The sequence below is a fragment of the Nicotiana tomentosiformis genome, chromosome 9, assembly GCF_000390325.3.
Source record: "Nicotiana tomentosiformis chromosome 9, ASM39032v3, whole genome shotgun sequence".
Lineage (NCBI taxonomy): Eukaryota > Viridiplantae > Streptophyta > Magnoliopsida > Solanales > Solanaceae > Nicotiana > Nicotiana tomentosiformis.
In genome coordinates, this window is record NC_090820.1 from 15799774 (window position 1) to 15813787 (window position 14014).

General features: G+C 36.6%; 1 protein-coding gene across 3 annotated transcripts; it reads right to left on the reverse strand.

Moving 5' to 3' along the window:
- Positions 1-302: 302 nt before the first annotated feature.
- On the reverse strand, positions 303-7333 carry LOC104114616 (cryptochrome-1). 3 transcript variants are annotated; one of them, XM_009625102.4, is made up of 6 exons: positions 7213-7333; positions 6053-6391; positions 3985-4206; positions 3059-3765; positions 804-1482; positions 303-624 (listed from the first exon to the last, which is right to left on the reverse strand). In XM_009625102.4, the coding sequence occupies exons 2-6, from the start codon at positions 6363-6365 to the stop codon at positions 608-610; spliced, it is 1938 nt and encodes a 645-aa protein (XP_009623397.1). In that variant the 5' UTR covers positions 6366-6391; positions 7213-7333; the 3' UTR covers positions 303-607. The 3 variants fall into 3 exon arrangements, with proteins under 3 accessions (XP_009623397.1, XP_009623396.1, XP_009623395.1); XM_009625101.4 differs by having other exon boundaries at positions 6613-7303; XM_009625100.4 differs by having other exon boundaries at positions 7153-7299.
- Between the last annotated feature and the right edge of the window lie 6681 nt (positions 7334-14014).

Sequence of the window (14014 nt, forward strand, 5' to 3'; positions counted from 1 at the left end):
AAGACAAAACTTGAAATATTCCTAAAACCTGTTTTTCAAAATTCAAATTCTCTATTTGAAGTTAGAAATTAAAATAATAGACCAAATTGATAACAAACACGAATATATTTGTAAACCTAGTATGTCCCTTGCCTAATCAGATCAAGTATCAACTCTTCACCAGTGAAGAAAAAAGGACATTCCAGTGCACTAAACTCCAGTTATGCGCGGGTCGGGGAAGGGCCAGACCACTAATACATATGCAAAAATCTGTGAACTATAAGAATTCACAAGCACATCATATCCAAAGTAGACTGTGTTAATAGTTTCTCAAAACTGGATGACCTCTTTCATCTTTTATTACTATGATATGAAATACAAGAGAAATTCATATTCAAGAATACAAATGCATGGTCTATATATGTAACTAAACAAAGTAGAGATTCAACCATGAATGTTGAATCTGAGCTGCTTCAGATGAGTTCTATCGTTACTACGTCAAACAAACTACAACCCCGCTAACGATTACCAGGTAGTTATTTACAAGAAGACATGTTTAACAGAATCGCCATTCCACTGCATATGCTGATTTGAGTCTGTATCTCCTATTGAACAATTCCGAAAGAAATCATTGTGCTATAGCTCCTGCATGTGGAAAAAAGACAGGTTCGCGTCATGATGAAGACTCGAACAGAGACAAGACAAAAGATTGAACAGAATTTTGTAAGAACGAAATTATTTATGTGGAAATACGTGAAGTTTTCCTGTTTTGAATGGAGAAATTAGACAAACAAAAACTCAACCTTAGGGTGTTCGAATCTTACCATTTTTGCCTGAATTGATTTCCATGTCAATCTCTTCTTCCTTTTGCAGCTTCACATGCGATGATGCTTCACACTCGAAGGATTTTCTGTCGTAAGACATGGAAATTGCTTGAGGTACTGAAAATGAATTTTTGCTGGTGGTCATTTGCTTTTTCATAGAAGAGGATTCTGCAGTCGAGCACAAGTCATCATCTGCCTTTGAGATCTTCCCTTCATTCTTGATATTGCAGCTAAGCCAGTTATCTTTGAGCTTCTTTTCTTCTTCGGCTGGCTTTGGTCTCTTCTTATTTGTGCTCCCCTTTTGCATTGATGGCACCCTCTGATCATAAGATGAACTGCTCGGGCAAGGCGCTTTTCCCTTTACAACCTTTGGATTGGCCAAGTCTCCAACACTGTCAGAGTTATCAAAAACAACTTCGTTGGTTCCATTTGCATCTGCGGCGTTTGTGGCTGCTTCTTTTTCTCGCATGATAAATATAGCTTGCATTAGACGATCCCTCGCAACATCTACATCAATTATAGGGTTCGGATAATTCATTCCGAGTTCCACCCCCGCAGCCTTGAGCACAGTAAGAGGTGCATCCCAAGGATGATGGATCCACTCAGCTGGCATTCGTGCCAGCTCAGGTAGCCAATGCCTCACATATTCACCCTCCGGATCGTAGTTGAATCCTTGAACCTGCATGAAGAGTTGGCGAGACTAAATAAGCTTTGAACTCATCAACTAGATGCCCCAAATATACACTGTGCTTATAGCTGTTGGGTTTAAAGCTTGGTTTAGCTTAAAATAGGGTGAATGTGAAATGGAGGAAAAATGAAATTTTAATTTTCCCTCCTTTACAAAGGAACATTGTCCCATATTGGAGGAGGAAAGCTCATTTGTTGAGTATATATATGATTACACTTCTTCTAGCTCTTAAAGAGTTGAGAAGAAGGCAAACCCCGTGCTGTCATCATCATCATCATCATTGCTCGGCTTCGGATTGATTAATTTGTTGGACCAAATTTATTTGTTAAATATTAATATTTACGTGAACGGTCATCTTGAAGAGTTGCACCTCTTCATTTAAACCCAACCTGTAGGCTATAAATAGCATGTCATTCCCTCAGATTTTCCTTACGAAAATTCTGAATTCTCCTCTTCCTTTCTTCATTGTTTTTTATTTTACAAAACAAATAACATAAGTGTGATTGCTGCCGCCATTTGTGTTCGTTGAAATACTGGGGTTTGAAGTACCGCTACACTAGTGTGTAATCCGTTCTATCCTGGGAGGAAATAATCCATAACCTCGGGTATTAGGAGGGGATTAAGTTCCTTAAGGAAACACTGTGAATTTAGTAGGCTCGGATTAATTTCTACTTCTTCTACATTTCTGTTTCTCAGTTGTTTTTCTTCTCCAAAATTATTTTACAAATACAGTATACTAACAATAGCAACAATAACAACAACCACAAGCCCAGTGGAGTCCCACAAGTGGGGTATGGGAAAGGTAGCGTGTACGCAAAACTTACTCTGATCTTAGGAGGTATAGAGGCTGTTATACACCATGCTTATAGCTACGCATAAAAATAAAAAAACAGATTCTTTTCTCAATTTAGAGTAGTTGAAATTCACAGGACAGGTTCTTCTTTCAATTAGAATAGTCGGACACTATCGGACATCACAAGAAACTAATAAGACTTGAAAATCCTGACTCGCAGAATATATGCGTGGCTTTAAATATTTTATAAGGAGGAAAAGAAATTAACTTTTGTTCCAGAAAATGATCGATCAATCCAACCAGTACCATTTCCATACCAAGGTAATTTTTCCAGGCTTCGACGTAATTTTTGTGTCCATTATGTACACATATTAAAGCACCCTGCGTATCTCCACTTTGCATCCGCTGCTACAATAAAAATCAAGCTTTGCTTCACCATCTGTCATGACTTTAGAGTAACCCCTAACTCCCAGCTCCAATAAAGGAGAGAAAAGAAATACTAGATCTCATACAACTTAAAAATGTAGCAGAGGAAGTAGAGAGGCTGCTATTGATAAAAGGCGAAGCATAAGTGGAGTCCACAAAACTATAATGTCAAGTTGAAAAAAAAGGAAAGGGAATGTTTTTCTTGGGTTTGGCATGATTACGCAGTCTCTTCTGCCAGAAAAATGGACTAGAGAAAACAAAACCATGCCAAGAAACATCATCTACTACTTCATCCACAATATATCGGCATTAATAGACATAGGCCATATAAGCATAAACCTGACATACCTCTGGGTTATCTAGGCGCTCAAGTTCATGACCATCTGGCAAGCTACCAGAGATATATTGCCAACCAATAATATCGCTTTCTAAATCCGCATCCAAGAGTGTATCCCAAAAGTACTTCATCCCCCATTGCCATGGCAGAAGTAAAAACTTCACAAAGAAACTTGCCACAATAACTCGTATTTTATTATGAATCCATCCAGTTGCCCAAAGCTCTCTCATTCCTGCATCTACTAACGGATAACCAGTCCGACCCTGTCGCCATGCCTTAAAATGGGCCTGATCAGCATTCCAAGGGAAAAACTTCAGGTTGTTCAGTAATGATCTTTCATGAGTAAATGGGAAATTAAAACAGATATAGCGGGAATACTCTCGAAGCCCAATAGCTCTAAGGTAAAGACTAGCACTCTCGTCTCCAACAGAGTTCCCCTCTTTGGTCCATAGTATCTGCTTCAAACGCACACTGTTGAAAACCTTCCTCACACTTACTTCTCCAAAGTGGAGATAAGGAGACAAAAGAGATGTCGAGTTTCCCCCGACTCTCAGCCTATCCTTTGAGTAAGCAAGTACTTGGTTCTCTACAAACTCTGTTAAGGCCTTGTCTGCATTGCTCCAACCTGGTGCCCATCCTTTCCCCAGTAATGCATTACTAGACTTTTCTGACTCATTTTCCAGTCCCAATTCCTCAACCGAACACATTTTAACTGATCCTGTCAATGAGAGAGATGAAAATTATCAGGTTTTTCTATAGGTTTATGATACGATGTGTTTAAAATATAAAGCATCTAAGAAATGGTAAACATTGTTCAATATCAGTATTAACCATATTTTTACGAGACATCCAAGAGATGGCGAACAATGGATGAAGTGATGCTCAGTGTATTTCAAAATGTTCAACAAGAATGAGATTATCTATTTTTCAGGCATACCTGCAGCTGGAGTTAATCTCCAAGGCGGAAGGTGAGAAACGGGTTCTTTTTGGAGACGCAAAGACTTCTCCCAGTATGCATCAAAAGTAGTAAAAACTTTTCCATCATCGTCGTAGACTTCCCATGGTTCATTCAGTAAGTCCCCATTGTAGCTCTGAACAGATATGCCAAGTTCCCCCAGCTTTTGCTTGATATTGTGGTCACGAACAAGTGAAACAGGATCTAAATCAAACAGGAAAATGATCATGTACTTCCTCAGAATCAGAAACCAGGCACATCAGATCATTTAGAGTCCTAGGTGTTCATTCAACTTGTAACTTTTTTTAATTTGAATGATCCTTCTATGTTCTATAGATCCAGCCAATAAGAGGGGAATTGTCAACATTAGAAATGAGCAGCTCCCCTTACATTTCTTAAGCCTTCAAATGTTGAGTGAAAAATGCTTCCATGTGATTTCAATGGAGCAAGGGCAAAGGTAAAATTGTGATGACTATCTTGTATCTCGGAACATAGGCAAAAATACTTCAATGTACCATTAAGGTGCTGTTTATAGGTTTGTTTTTCACTCGGTTAGGAATGATAGACCATCTTTGGACACCTACCTGGTAATTTAATCAGCTTCCAAGAGAATGGTGTCAATTCAAGTTAAGTGCACCAAAACTTTGTTGAAGGTCATATTCTATTCATACGGACTCTTACCATCGTTGAGAACATTACTTTATTATGTCTGTGTAACCTTCATTTACTAGCGAAACAGAGAAACAACAAAACAAAGCAAAAGAAAAGAAGTAAAGAACCAAAAGCCAAAAGCTTCAATAAGTTTGCAAGAAAAAAGAGAAATCACAAACAGCTCTGCTTCCATGGAGTGAAAATTCTGGGTTATCCAAGTCCAATCAACAACAACAATAACATACCCAGTATATTTCCACAAGTGAGGCCTGGGGAGGGTAGTGTGTACACAGACCTTACAGTATTCCCACAAGTGAGGTCTGGGGAGTTAAAGGCTGTTTCCGATAGACCCTCGGCTCAAGTAAGCACAATATCAGTAGTAAAGAAATGCAACATAGAAAATGAACAAGTCATGGAAAGGGAACACAGCCAACAGCGGGATATTAACAAACCGATACACAAGCAATATCAAGTAATAGTATGAGTCCAAGAGTATGCCAGAACTAGAGTAATACTATAAAGCTACCGGAATGTAAGGGGATATTCTTTACTACCCAATATTCCTCTACCCTAATTTTCGACCTCCATACCCTCCTATTAAGGGTTATCCAAGTCCAATCAAAATGTCATTTTCACTTAGACTTGTGAACATTCCTGAGGAGCATTTCCAGACTACAGAAGGCACTTTCACATCAAAGAGAGCATTTATTCCAACATAAGCACTGATTCATTAGAGGAATTGAACTTATTAATCATAGTCTACTAAGATCTGCACATAACTAGATTCTTTTCTTAGAAGCCTCTTCTACTGTATTATATAAATTAGCCTTCACTGCCCGCCCCACCCCTATATTTAATCTTAAGTAAGTTGAGTCAATTCAATGAAGTGAACAGCACAACCTCTTTGTTTGAAGCTTTGCCAGGACACTTCTATTTATTTCTATTAACTACATCAGATAATCCAGAGTGGCTTTGATGCTTATGAAAATTATGGCATGTAAGTTATTACCATCCTAACTAAACAATACCGAGCTTTCTCTCTTGTTCTCTTTTCGCTGTACAATTAGTGCTTTTTAACAGATTGGAATGCTTAAAGCCTTAAATCCCAGAAGAGATCTGCTTTCTGCGATAGCAAATCATGTTCTTTCAGAAATTCAGAAGTATAATATCTCCAATATGTCTAAAACTTCAATCCCCTTGATAAGTTGTATTACCCTTTTTCCTTTCCATATAATTAAAGAACAAAAAAGCTAATTGGAAATTATTTCTTTTGAAAGTTCAATGGATTAGATCTATCAAATTAGCTCACAATACAAAATTAACAAAAACAAGAGGTTTTGTCCATAGAATCAAAAACATTAATTCTAACTGCAATAGCCAAATGAAGGTTACAACTCACCATATAGATGATTATACACAACTTTTGTCGCCCCAACAGCTTCGATGCAGTCCAAGAGAGCAGAAAGTGTACTCTGAGCTTTGATCATCACAAGTTCAGCACCAAGAGATTTCAAAGACTGTTCCAATTGAATAAGAGATTGTTTCAGCCACCATCTTGAAACTCTACCGGGATAAAATTGCCCTTCTTCTTTAGGACACCATATAAACACTGGAAATACACTCCCATTCCTAGTAGCAGCTGCTAAAGCTGGATTATCCTCAATTCTCAAATCCCTCCTAAACCATACAATTGTCTTAGAATTGCTCTCCATTTCCAACTACTCGGTTTCCACAAATCCTACAAAAATTTGGCAAAAACCAAATAATCCTCAAGTAAATATCTTCACTTCAGCTCTTCAACACAAATCTTGGAATATCATAAAAATCCAATCTTGCTCAAAATTCAATTTAATTTCTCATCATATTCCCAAGAAAACCATCATACGTAGTGAAAAATCATATTTTGGCGAAAAATAACTAAAGCCAACTAGCAATAATACTCAAGAAACCAAACAATACCCCAACTATAATATCTTCACTTCAGCTCATCAACCCAAATCTTGGAATATCATAAAAATCCAATCTTGCTCAAAATTCAGTCCAGTTTCTCATCATATTCCCAAGAAAACCATCATACTTAGTTAAAAATCATATTTTGCCAAAACCCAACTAAAGCCAACTAGAAATAATACTCAAGAAACTATAGCTCCTCAACCCAAACCTTGGAATATTATAAAAATCCCATCTTGCTCAAAATTCAGTCCAATTTTTCATCATATTCCCAAGAAAAACATCATACTTAGTTAAAAATCATATTTTGTCAAAACCCAACTAAAGACAACTAGCAATAATACTCAAGAAACCAAGAATCTCACTCATATCAATAATTCACCCAAAAACAAAAAAACATAAAAAAAAATCAAGTATAAACATGTCAGAAGAGGACCAATAAGGGATTAATGAAAGATGTACTACTGAATTTTAGTACTGAGATTGGTATAACCAAAGCAAAAAATCAAAGAAGACAAAATTTAAGAGCAACTATTAGAAACATCTCACATGGGGTATTAAATCGAGCTAAGATGCAAAAAGAAAAAGATAGTGAGTTAAAGATTAGACTTCTGTGATCAAGTGGAATGTCTTCAAGACAAGCAGCCCATAATCAGCTCTCTAAAAGAATAATACTTAAAAAATGTCATCTGCAGGACCACTACTAAGAATAGAAATAAATGAAAATAATTAAAATGGATTAACAGCTTTCCATTTATGTAAGAATATGTGAGTGTTTTGTTAGATTGGCGTAATCGGTAAAGTTGTTGTCATTAACCGCAAAAATATGCTTATTGTAGAAATGTAGAGTAAAATGCTTGCAAAAATGCAGGTAAAGCTACATATCAATAGATTTTTATGATCCGGCTCTTTCCGAACCCCGTGTATCTTAGTGCACCGGACTGGTTTTTTTTTTTTCTTCTTTGGTGTGTGTGAGGCTTAGTTAAGACCTTTAACAGTTATTTGGATTCTTGATTGTTCTTCACTTAGAATATGCTCAAATTATTTTTCCATGTTGGTTTGTATTTAATTTATTTTTGTATTAGGTATCTTGCTAAATAACATGTCATGTCATACAAACTTTTGGATTTGATTTCATGCTAATTATAGTATCTAACATCATTCCACTTTTCGGTGGCCGTCTTTTGTTTATTTTGTTACATACTTGAATCGTAATTACAACTTTTGTTGCATTCTCAATTTCTAATGCTTTCAATTTTTTCGCATAACAAACTTAACATTCTTATACACCATTAAATTACCATATTCGTTTGCCACGTAAAATTAGTTATATGCAAATTTTGGATAATATTATGCGAGACGATATAAAATATACTGAGAAGGTCAAAATATACCCATTTACTTTCGAAAATGGTCTAAGAATACCCCTCGTTATACTATTGGGTTATCTATACCCCTGCAGTCATACTTTGGTTCAAATATACCCCTTATTTAAACGGAGGAACACATGTCATCGTCATGTTGGTCAATCCTAAATATCTCCTAATTAATTAAAAATACTCATTACACATACCCGAAAAATAATTTTCTAAAGCAATTTTTTTTTTCGTAAAAACTAGAAAAAACTGAAATGTTTTTTACTAAAAACTGAAAAAAATGAAAATATTTTTTTTTCCATTTTTTACAAAAAAATCTGCTTCAAAAAAAATGAAAAATATTTTTTAAAACAATATTTTTGTAAAAACTAGAGAGAAAAAACTGAAAAATAATTTTCTAAAGCAATTAAAAACTGAAAAAAACTGAATTCTTTTTAACTAAAAACTGAAAAAAAAAATATTTGTTTTTTCAGTTTTTATAAAAATATTGCTTTAGAAAAATGCTTTTCAGTTTTTGTTTTTTAATTTTTACAAAATAAATTGCTTTAGAAATTATTTTTTAGTTTTTTTTAAAACAATATTTTTCTAAAAACTAGAAAAAACAAATATTTTCTTTTTTTTAAGTTTTTAATTAAAAAGAATTCAGTTTTTTTCAGTTTTTAATTGCTTTAGAAAGTTATTTTTCAATTTTATTTTTTAGTTTTTACAAATACATTGTTTTAGAAAGTATTTTTCAGTTTTTCTTTTAAGCAGATTTTTTTGTAAAAAATGGAAGAAAAAAAAATATTTTCTTTTTTTCAGTTTTTAGTAAAAAAAATCAGTTTTTTCCAGTTTTTACTAAGGCTGTCCAACGGGACGGGACGTCCCGTCCCACTTAATTCTAAACGGGATGGGCCCATGTTAAACGGGACACGGGATGGGACGGGATGGCCATTTCATCCCGTCCCGTCTCATCCCGTCCCGTCCCGCCTGTCCCGCGTCCTTTTTTTTTTTTTTAATTTTAGTCGTTCGGCAACGGCTCCAGTTACTTACTAAATTTTAGAAAACTTTTATTATGCTACAAAATAATTTTCTGGTATATATTATCCTACTGTTACACAAATATTATGATATATTTGTGAAATTTTTATTGTATTTGGTAAGTATAAAACTAATCCAACAAATGCACCAGCCATTAATGAAATGATTGCAAAATTTAAAAAGTATTTTTTTCCTATTCCCCAAGTTTATTTAATTTCTACTATACTTAACCTATCTTTAAAATTAAGAGGTGCAAAGGGACTTGTTCGTAAAATTTATGAAAATTTAGCAATTCAAAAAAATGAACAACCATCTCTCGAATACTGTCAAGCTAACATATATTCTTATGTTAGAATTTAGATCAATGTTTGATAAATATAAATCTTTGGAAATAACAGGTGGTGAAACTTCTCCTTCTACTTCTAAGTCTAGAGTAGAAGTTCTATGGGAAGATATGGATGATATAACAGGTTTTGATTCCTCTATTGATGATGAACTTGATTCTTATCTTAATCAAGGATTGGAAAGTATTAAAGACGAAGAAAGTAACGAACAACTTTTGGCATGGTGGAGGGAACGTGGCAAGACTTTTCCAACACTTTCAATAACGGCCCGAGATATCCTTGCTATTCAAGCATCATCAGTAGCATCGGAGAGTGCTTTTAGCGCGGCAAGATTTCAAATCGGAGATCATAGACATTCATTAGCGGAGGACATGCTAGAGATTTCCGTATTATTCAGAGATTGGATTAATTCAGAAAGAAGAAGTCTTGATTTTGAAAAATTAACCACTAGAGAACAAGAAGAATACAATGAGATACTTAGCACTGGGAGCAATGACGACATGGAACTCATGAAACATCAATCAACATTGCCAATTCCAGAACAATGTCCGAGAGAAATTATAGATAAGTTACAACGAAGTTATATAGGAGTTTACAAATATTAGTATGATAATTTATAATTGGCTACTAAGAGGCCTAGTTCAAATAGAACCCTTCCTAGAAGGTGGCTGCGTAGATTAGGTGCTCTTCAAAAGAATTATATTTGTATGTGAGATTTGAAAGTTCTATTAATAAAATAAAAGGTTCTAAGTGTTGAATTGTTTTTATGAATTGTCTTACACTCTTACTTAGTTACTTAATGGCTTAAAATTATATTAAATAAATTATAACTCTATTATAAATTTATAATTACTAGAATATTTCATTACAAGTCTTTTGTTTTAATATTTTATAATTCTTTACTTAGTTTCCTAATTTCTGTTTAATTTTTAAGTTTATTAAATAATTCAAAAAACTAGTTGCTGCAAACTTTAAAAACTTAGTCATTGTCAAAAGAATAGTTGTTGCCAAATACAATAGTTAAATATATATATATATATATATATATATATATATATATATATATATATATATATATATATATATATATTAAAATGGCACTTAAGTCCCGCGAACCCGACGCAGCGGGACGGGATGGGCCGACTGTCCGTCCCGTCCCATCCCATTCCATTTGTTAGCGGGACGGGATGGGCCTACCATTTCGTCCCGTTTGTCCCGTCCCGTTTTGTCCCATCCCGCCACCGTCTCGTCCCGTCACGTTAATTTTGTCTTATCCTGTCACGACCCAAAACTAACCCCTGTTGTGATGGCGCCTATCGTAGAACTAGGCAAGCCGACTCATTTCCAAAACAAAACGATATTTTCATTTCAAAGATAATTTCAAGGTTATTTAACATAAAACCTACATTTAAAGAGTTCAAATCAAAGAAAAACAGAAGTGCGGAAAAGAAAAGCCCGACATCGGGGTGTCACTAGTCATGAGCATATACTACAATCTATCTAGCAATATCAAGGCTAACTCAGCCCGGAAAATAGCTAAATACAACTAAAGGAAGATAAGAGGGAGAAGAGCAGGGGCTGCGATCGCCAAACAGCTACCTTGCTATCTCCAAGAAAATCTGCAACCAGAACACTCAGTAACCGCTACCGTGTCCAGCTATACCTGAATCTGCACACAAGGTGCAGGGAGTAACGTGAGTACGCCAACTCAGTAAGTAACAACAATAAATAAAGACTGAGCAGTAGTGACGAGCAATAAAGCATATAACGTTCATATCAGGAAATCTCAGTAAAATACCACATGCTTTTAAAATCAGAATTTGAACCAAACATCTCGTTTAAACCCAGTTCCAGTAAAATCATTTAAAGATATTTTTCCAACAGTTTTTTTTCTAACGAAGGCTCAATGCAAAGGTGAGCAAAAATGATGAAATCATAAACAGCTCCTCGGGCAAAACATCACTCATATACAACCCCTCGGGCAAACTTTACAGTCACTCGTGCCACTCGGACATACCTCACAATCACTCTTGCTACTAGGGCATACCTCACAATCACTCTTGCCACTCGGGCATACCTCACAATCACTCTTACCTCCCAGTCACTCAGCACTCAGCACTCGCACTAAGTAGGTACCTACGCTCACTGGGGGTGTGTACAGACTCCGGAGGGGCTCCTTTAGCCCAAGCGCTATAATCTGCACGGACAACTCACGTGCGATAATAATAAAGTATGTTGCAGGCGGACAGCCCCGATCCACACTCATCCTTACCAATCAGGCCCTCGGCCTCACTCAGTCACAAGTATGCTACAGGCGAGTAGCCCCGATCCACACTCATCCTCACAAATCAAGCCACTCGGGCATTCGGCCCAAAACATTTATATGCATCAAAATAGAGTCATAAAACTGAGTTATGCGGTAAACAAGTATAAACATGACTGAGTATAGATTTTCAATCGAAAACAGTGAGAGGATGGTAAGAAACAGCCCCTAAGGGTCCAAACAGCATTGGCGCAAGGCCCAAATATGGCATTCAGCCCAATTTACAGAAAATCTTTCTAAAACATATAAGTATCAATGGTTTCAACAAAGTATGCAACTTTACAGTTATTACGGGGAGGACCAAGTCCCAAATACCCAACAGTGCACGCCCACACGCCCGTCGCCTAGCATATGCGTCACTTCAAAATAGTAGAATGATACGAAATTCGGGGTTTCATACCCTCAGGACTAGATTTACAATCGTTACTTTCCTCAAACCGGTCAAATCTCTATCCCGCAATGATCTTGCCTCTGGACTCGGCCTCCAAATGCTCCAAATATATTCACAATCAGTATAATACCATCAATATACGCTAATGGAATGAATTCCACAAAAAAAGCTTCAAAATTAAACCAAAACCCGAAATTGGCTCAAAGATCGCCTGTGGGACCCACGTCTCGGAACCCGACAAAAGTTATAAAATCCTAAAGCCCATTCAACCATGAGTCTACCCATACCAATTTTACCAAAATCCGACCTCAACTCGACCCTCAAATCTATAAATCTTATTTCCAAATTTCTAAGTTCCAAACTCCGATTTACACCTCAAAATCATGCAACCTAGTCGGATTATTCGATAATAATTCAATATTATGGAGTAGAAATGATCACAAGGGACATACCTCAAGTTTTTCTTGAAAATATATCAAAAATCGCCTCTCCTCAAGCTCTAATTTGTCAAAAATGACAAATGGGACGAAGTCCCTGTTTTTATAATTCTGCCCAGACATCCTCGGTTCTGCCTCGATCTTGGCCCTCGATCTTTGCCTTTGATTATGTCTTCGACCCGGCCTTCGACCGTGACCCTCGATCGTGCCTTCGATCGTGGCCCTCGACTCTAGGCTCGATCATGGCTTCGATCGTGGCCCTCGACCCTGAGCTCGATCTGGGCTTTGATCGTGGCCCTCGACCCTAAACTCGATCTAGGCTTCGATCGTGGCCCTCGACCCTGAGCTCGATCTGGGCTCACATCTGGGCTCGATTTCTGGGCAGAAGCAATTTCCAACAGAAGGAAATTGCAGCAGCTGTTCTAGTTCAATTTTTGATCCGTTAGCCATCCGAAACTTACCCGAGGCCCTCGGGACCTCAACCAAATATACCAACAAGTCCTAAAACATCATACGAACTTAGTCGAATCCTCAAATCACCTCAAACAACGCTAAAACCATGAATTACACCCTAATTCAAGCCTAATGAACGTTGAAATTTCTAATTTCTAATTTCTACAAACAACTCCGGAACCTATCAAATCACGTCCGATATACCTCAAATTTTGCACACAAGTCCTAAATGACATAACAGAGGTATTCCAATTTTTAGAATCGGATTCCGACCCCGATATCAAAAAGTCAACCCCCCGGTCAAACTTCTCAAAAATAAAACTTTTGGCATTTCAAGCTTAATTCCTCTACGGACTTCCAAATAATATTCTAGACACGCTCCTAAGCCCAAAATCACCATACAGAGCTATTGGAATCATCAAAATTCAAATCTGAGGTCGCTTACACATAGGTCCATATCCGGTCCACTTTTCTAACTCATTTTGTTTTTTAAATTATGAGACTAAGTGTTTCATTTCACTCTGAGTTCCTTCCGGACTCGAACCAACTAACCCGATATAACATAATATAGCTGAATAACACAAAAATAAGTAGGAATGGGGAAAATGGGGTTATAACTTTCGAAACAACCGGTCGGGTCGTTACATCCTCCCCCACTTAAACATACATTCGTCTTCGAACGTGCCCAGAATTGTTCCAAAAGCCATCAAATCGCTGTGTAGCTTTCACATGCACATACCCGGGGGTGGTCCCACGTCACCCTATTCCATACAGGTCTGATAGCACAGCATGACTGAAATTTCTCAATTCAACCTAGCCCACAAGCCTTCGAATCAAATTTTCAATATCCGAAATTTCATATAAGATGAGAAGTTTGCATCTATATACCGTATAAGTCTGAACAATCTGTACCAAAAGCTGTAACCATAACTCAAATACTCAAATTCAAATACCGCATAGCTCGAATGCTCGAAGCAATGATTTCAAATCACAGTATCGACTCAAATCAATCCAGTGCCAGTAATAAACTCATATCAGACAAAACCTCATTTTCAAAACCTTCGTAC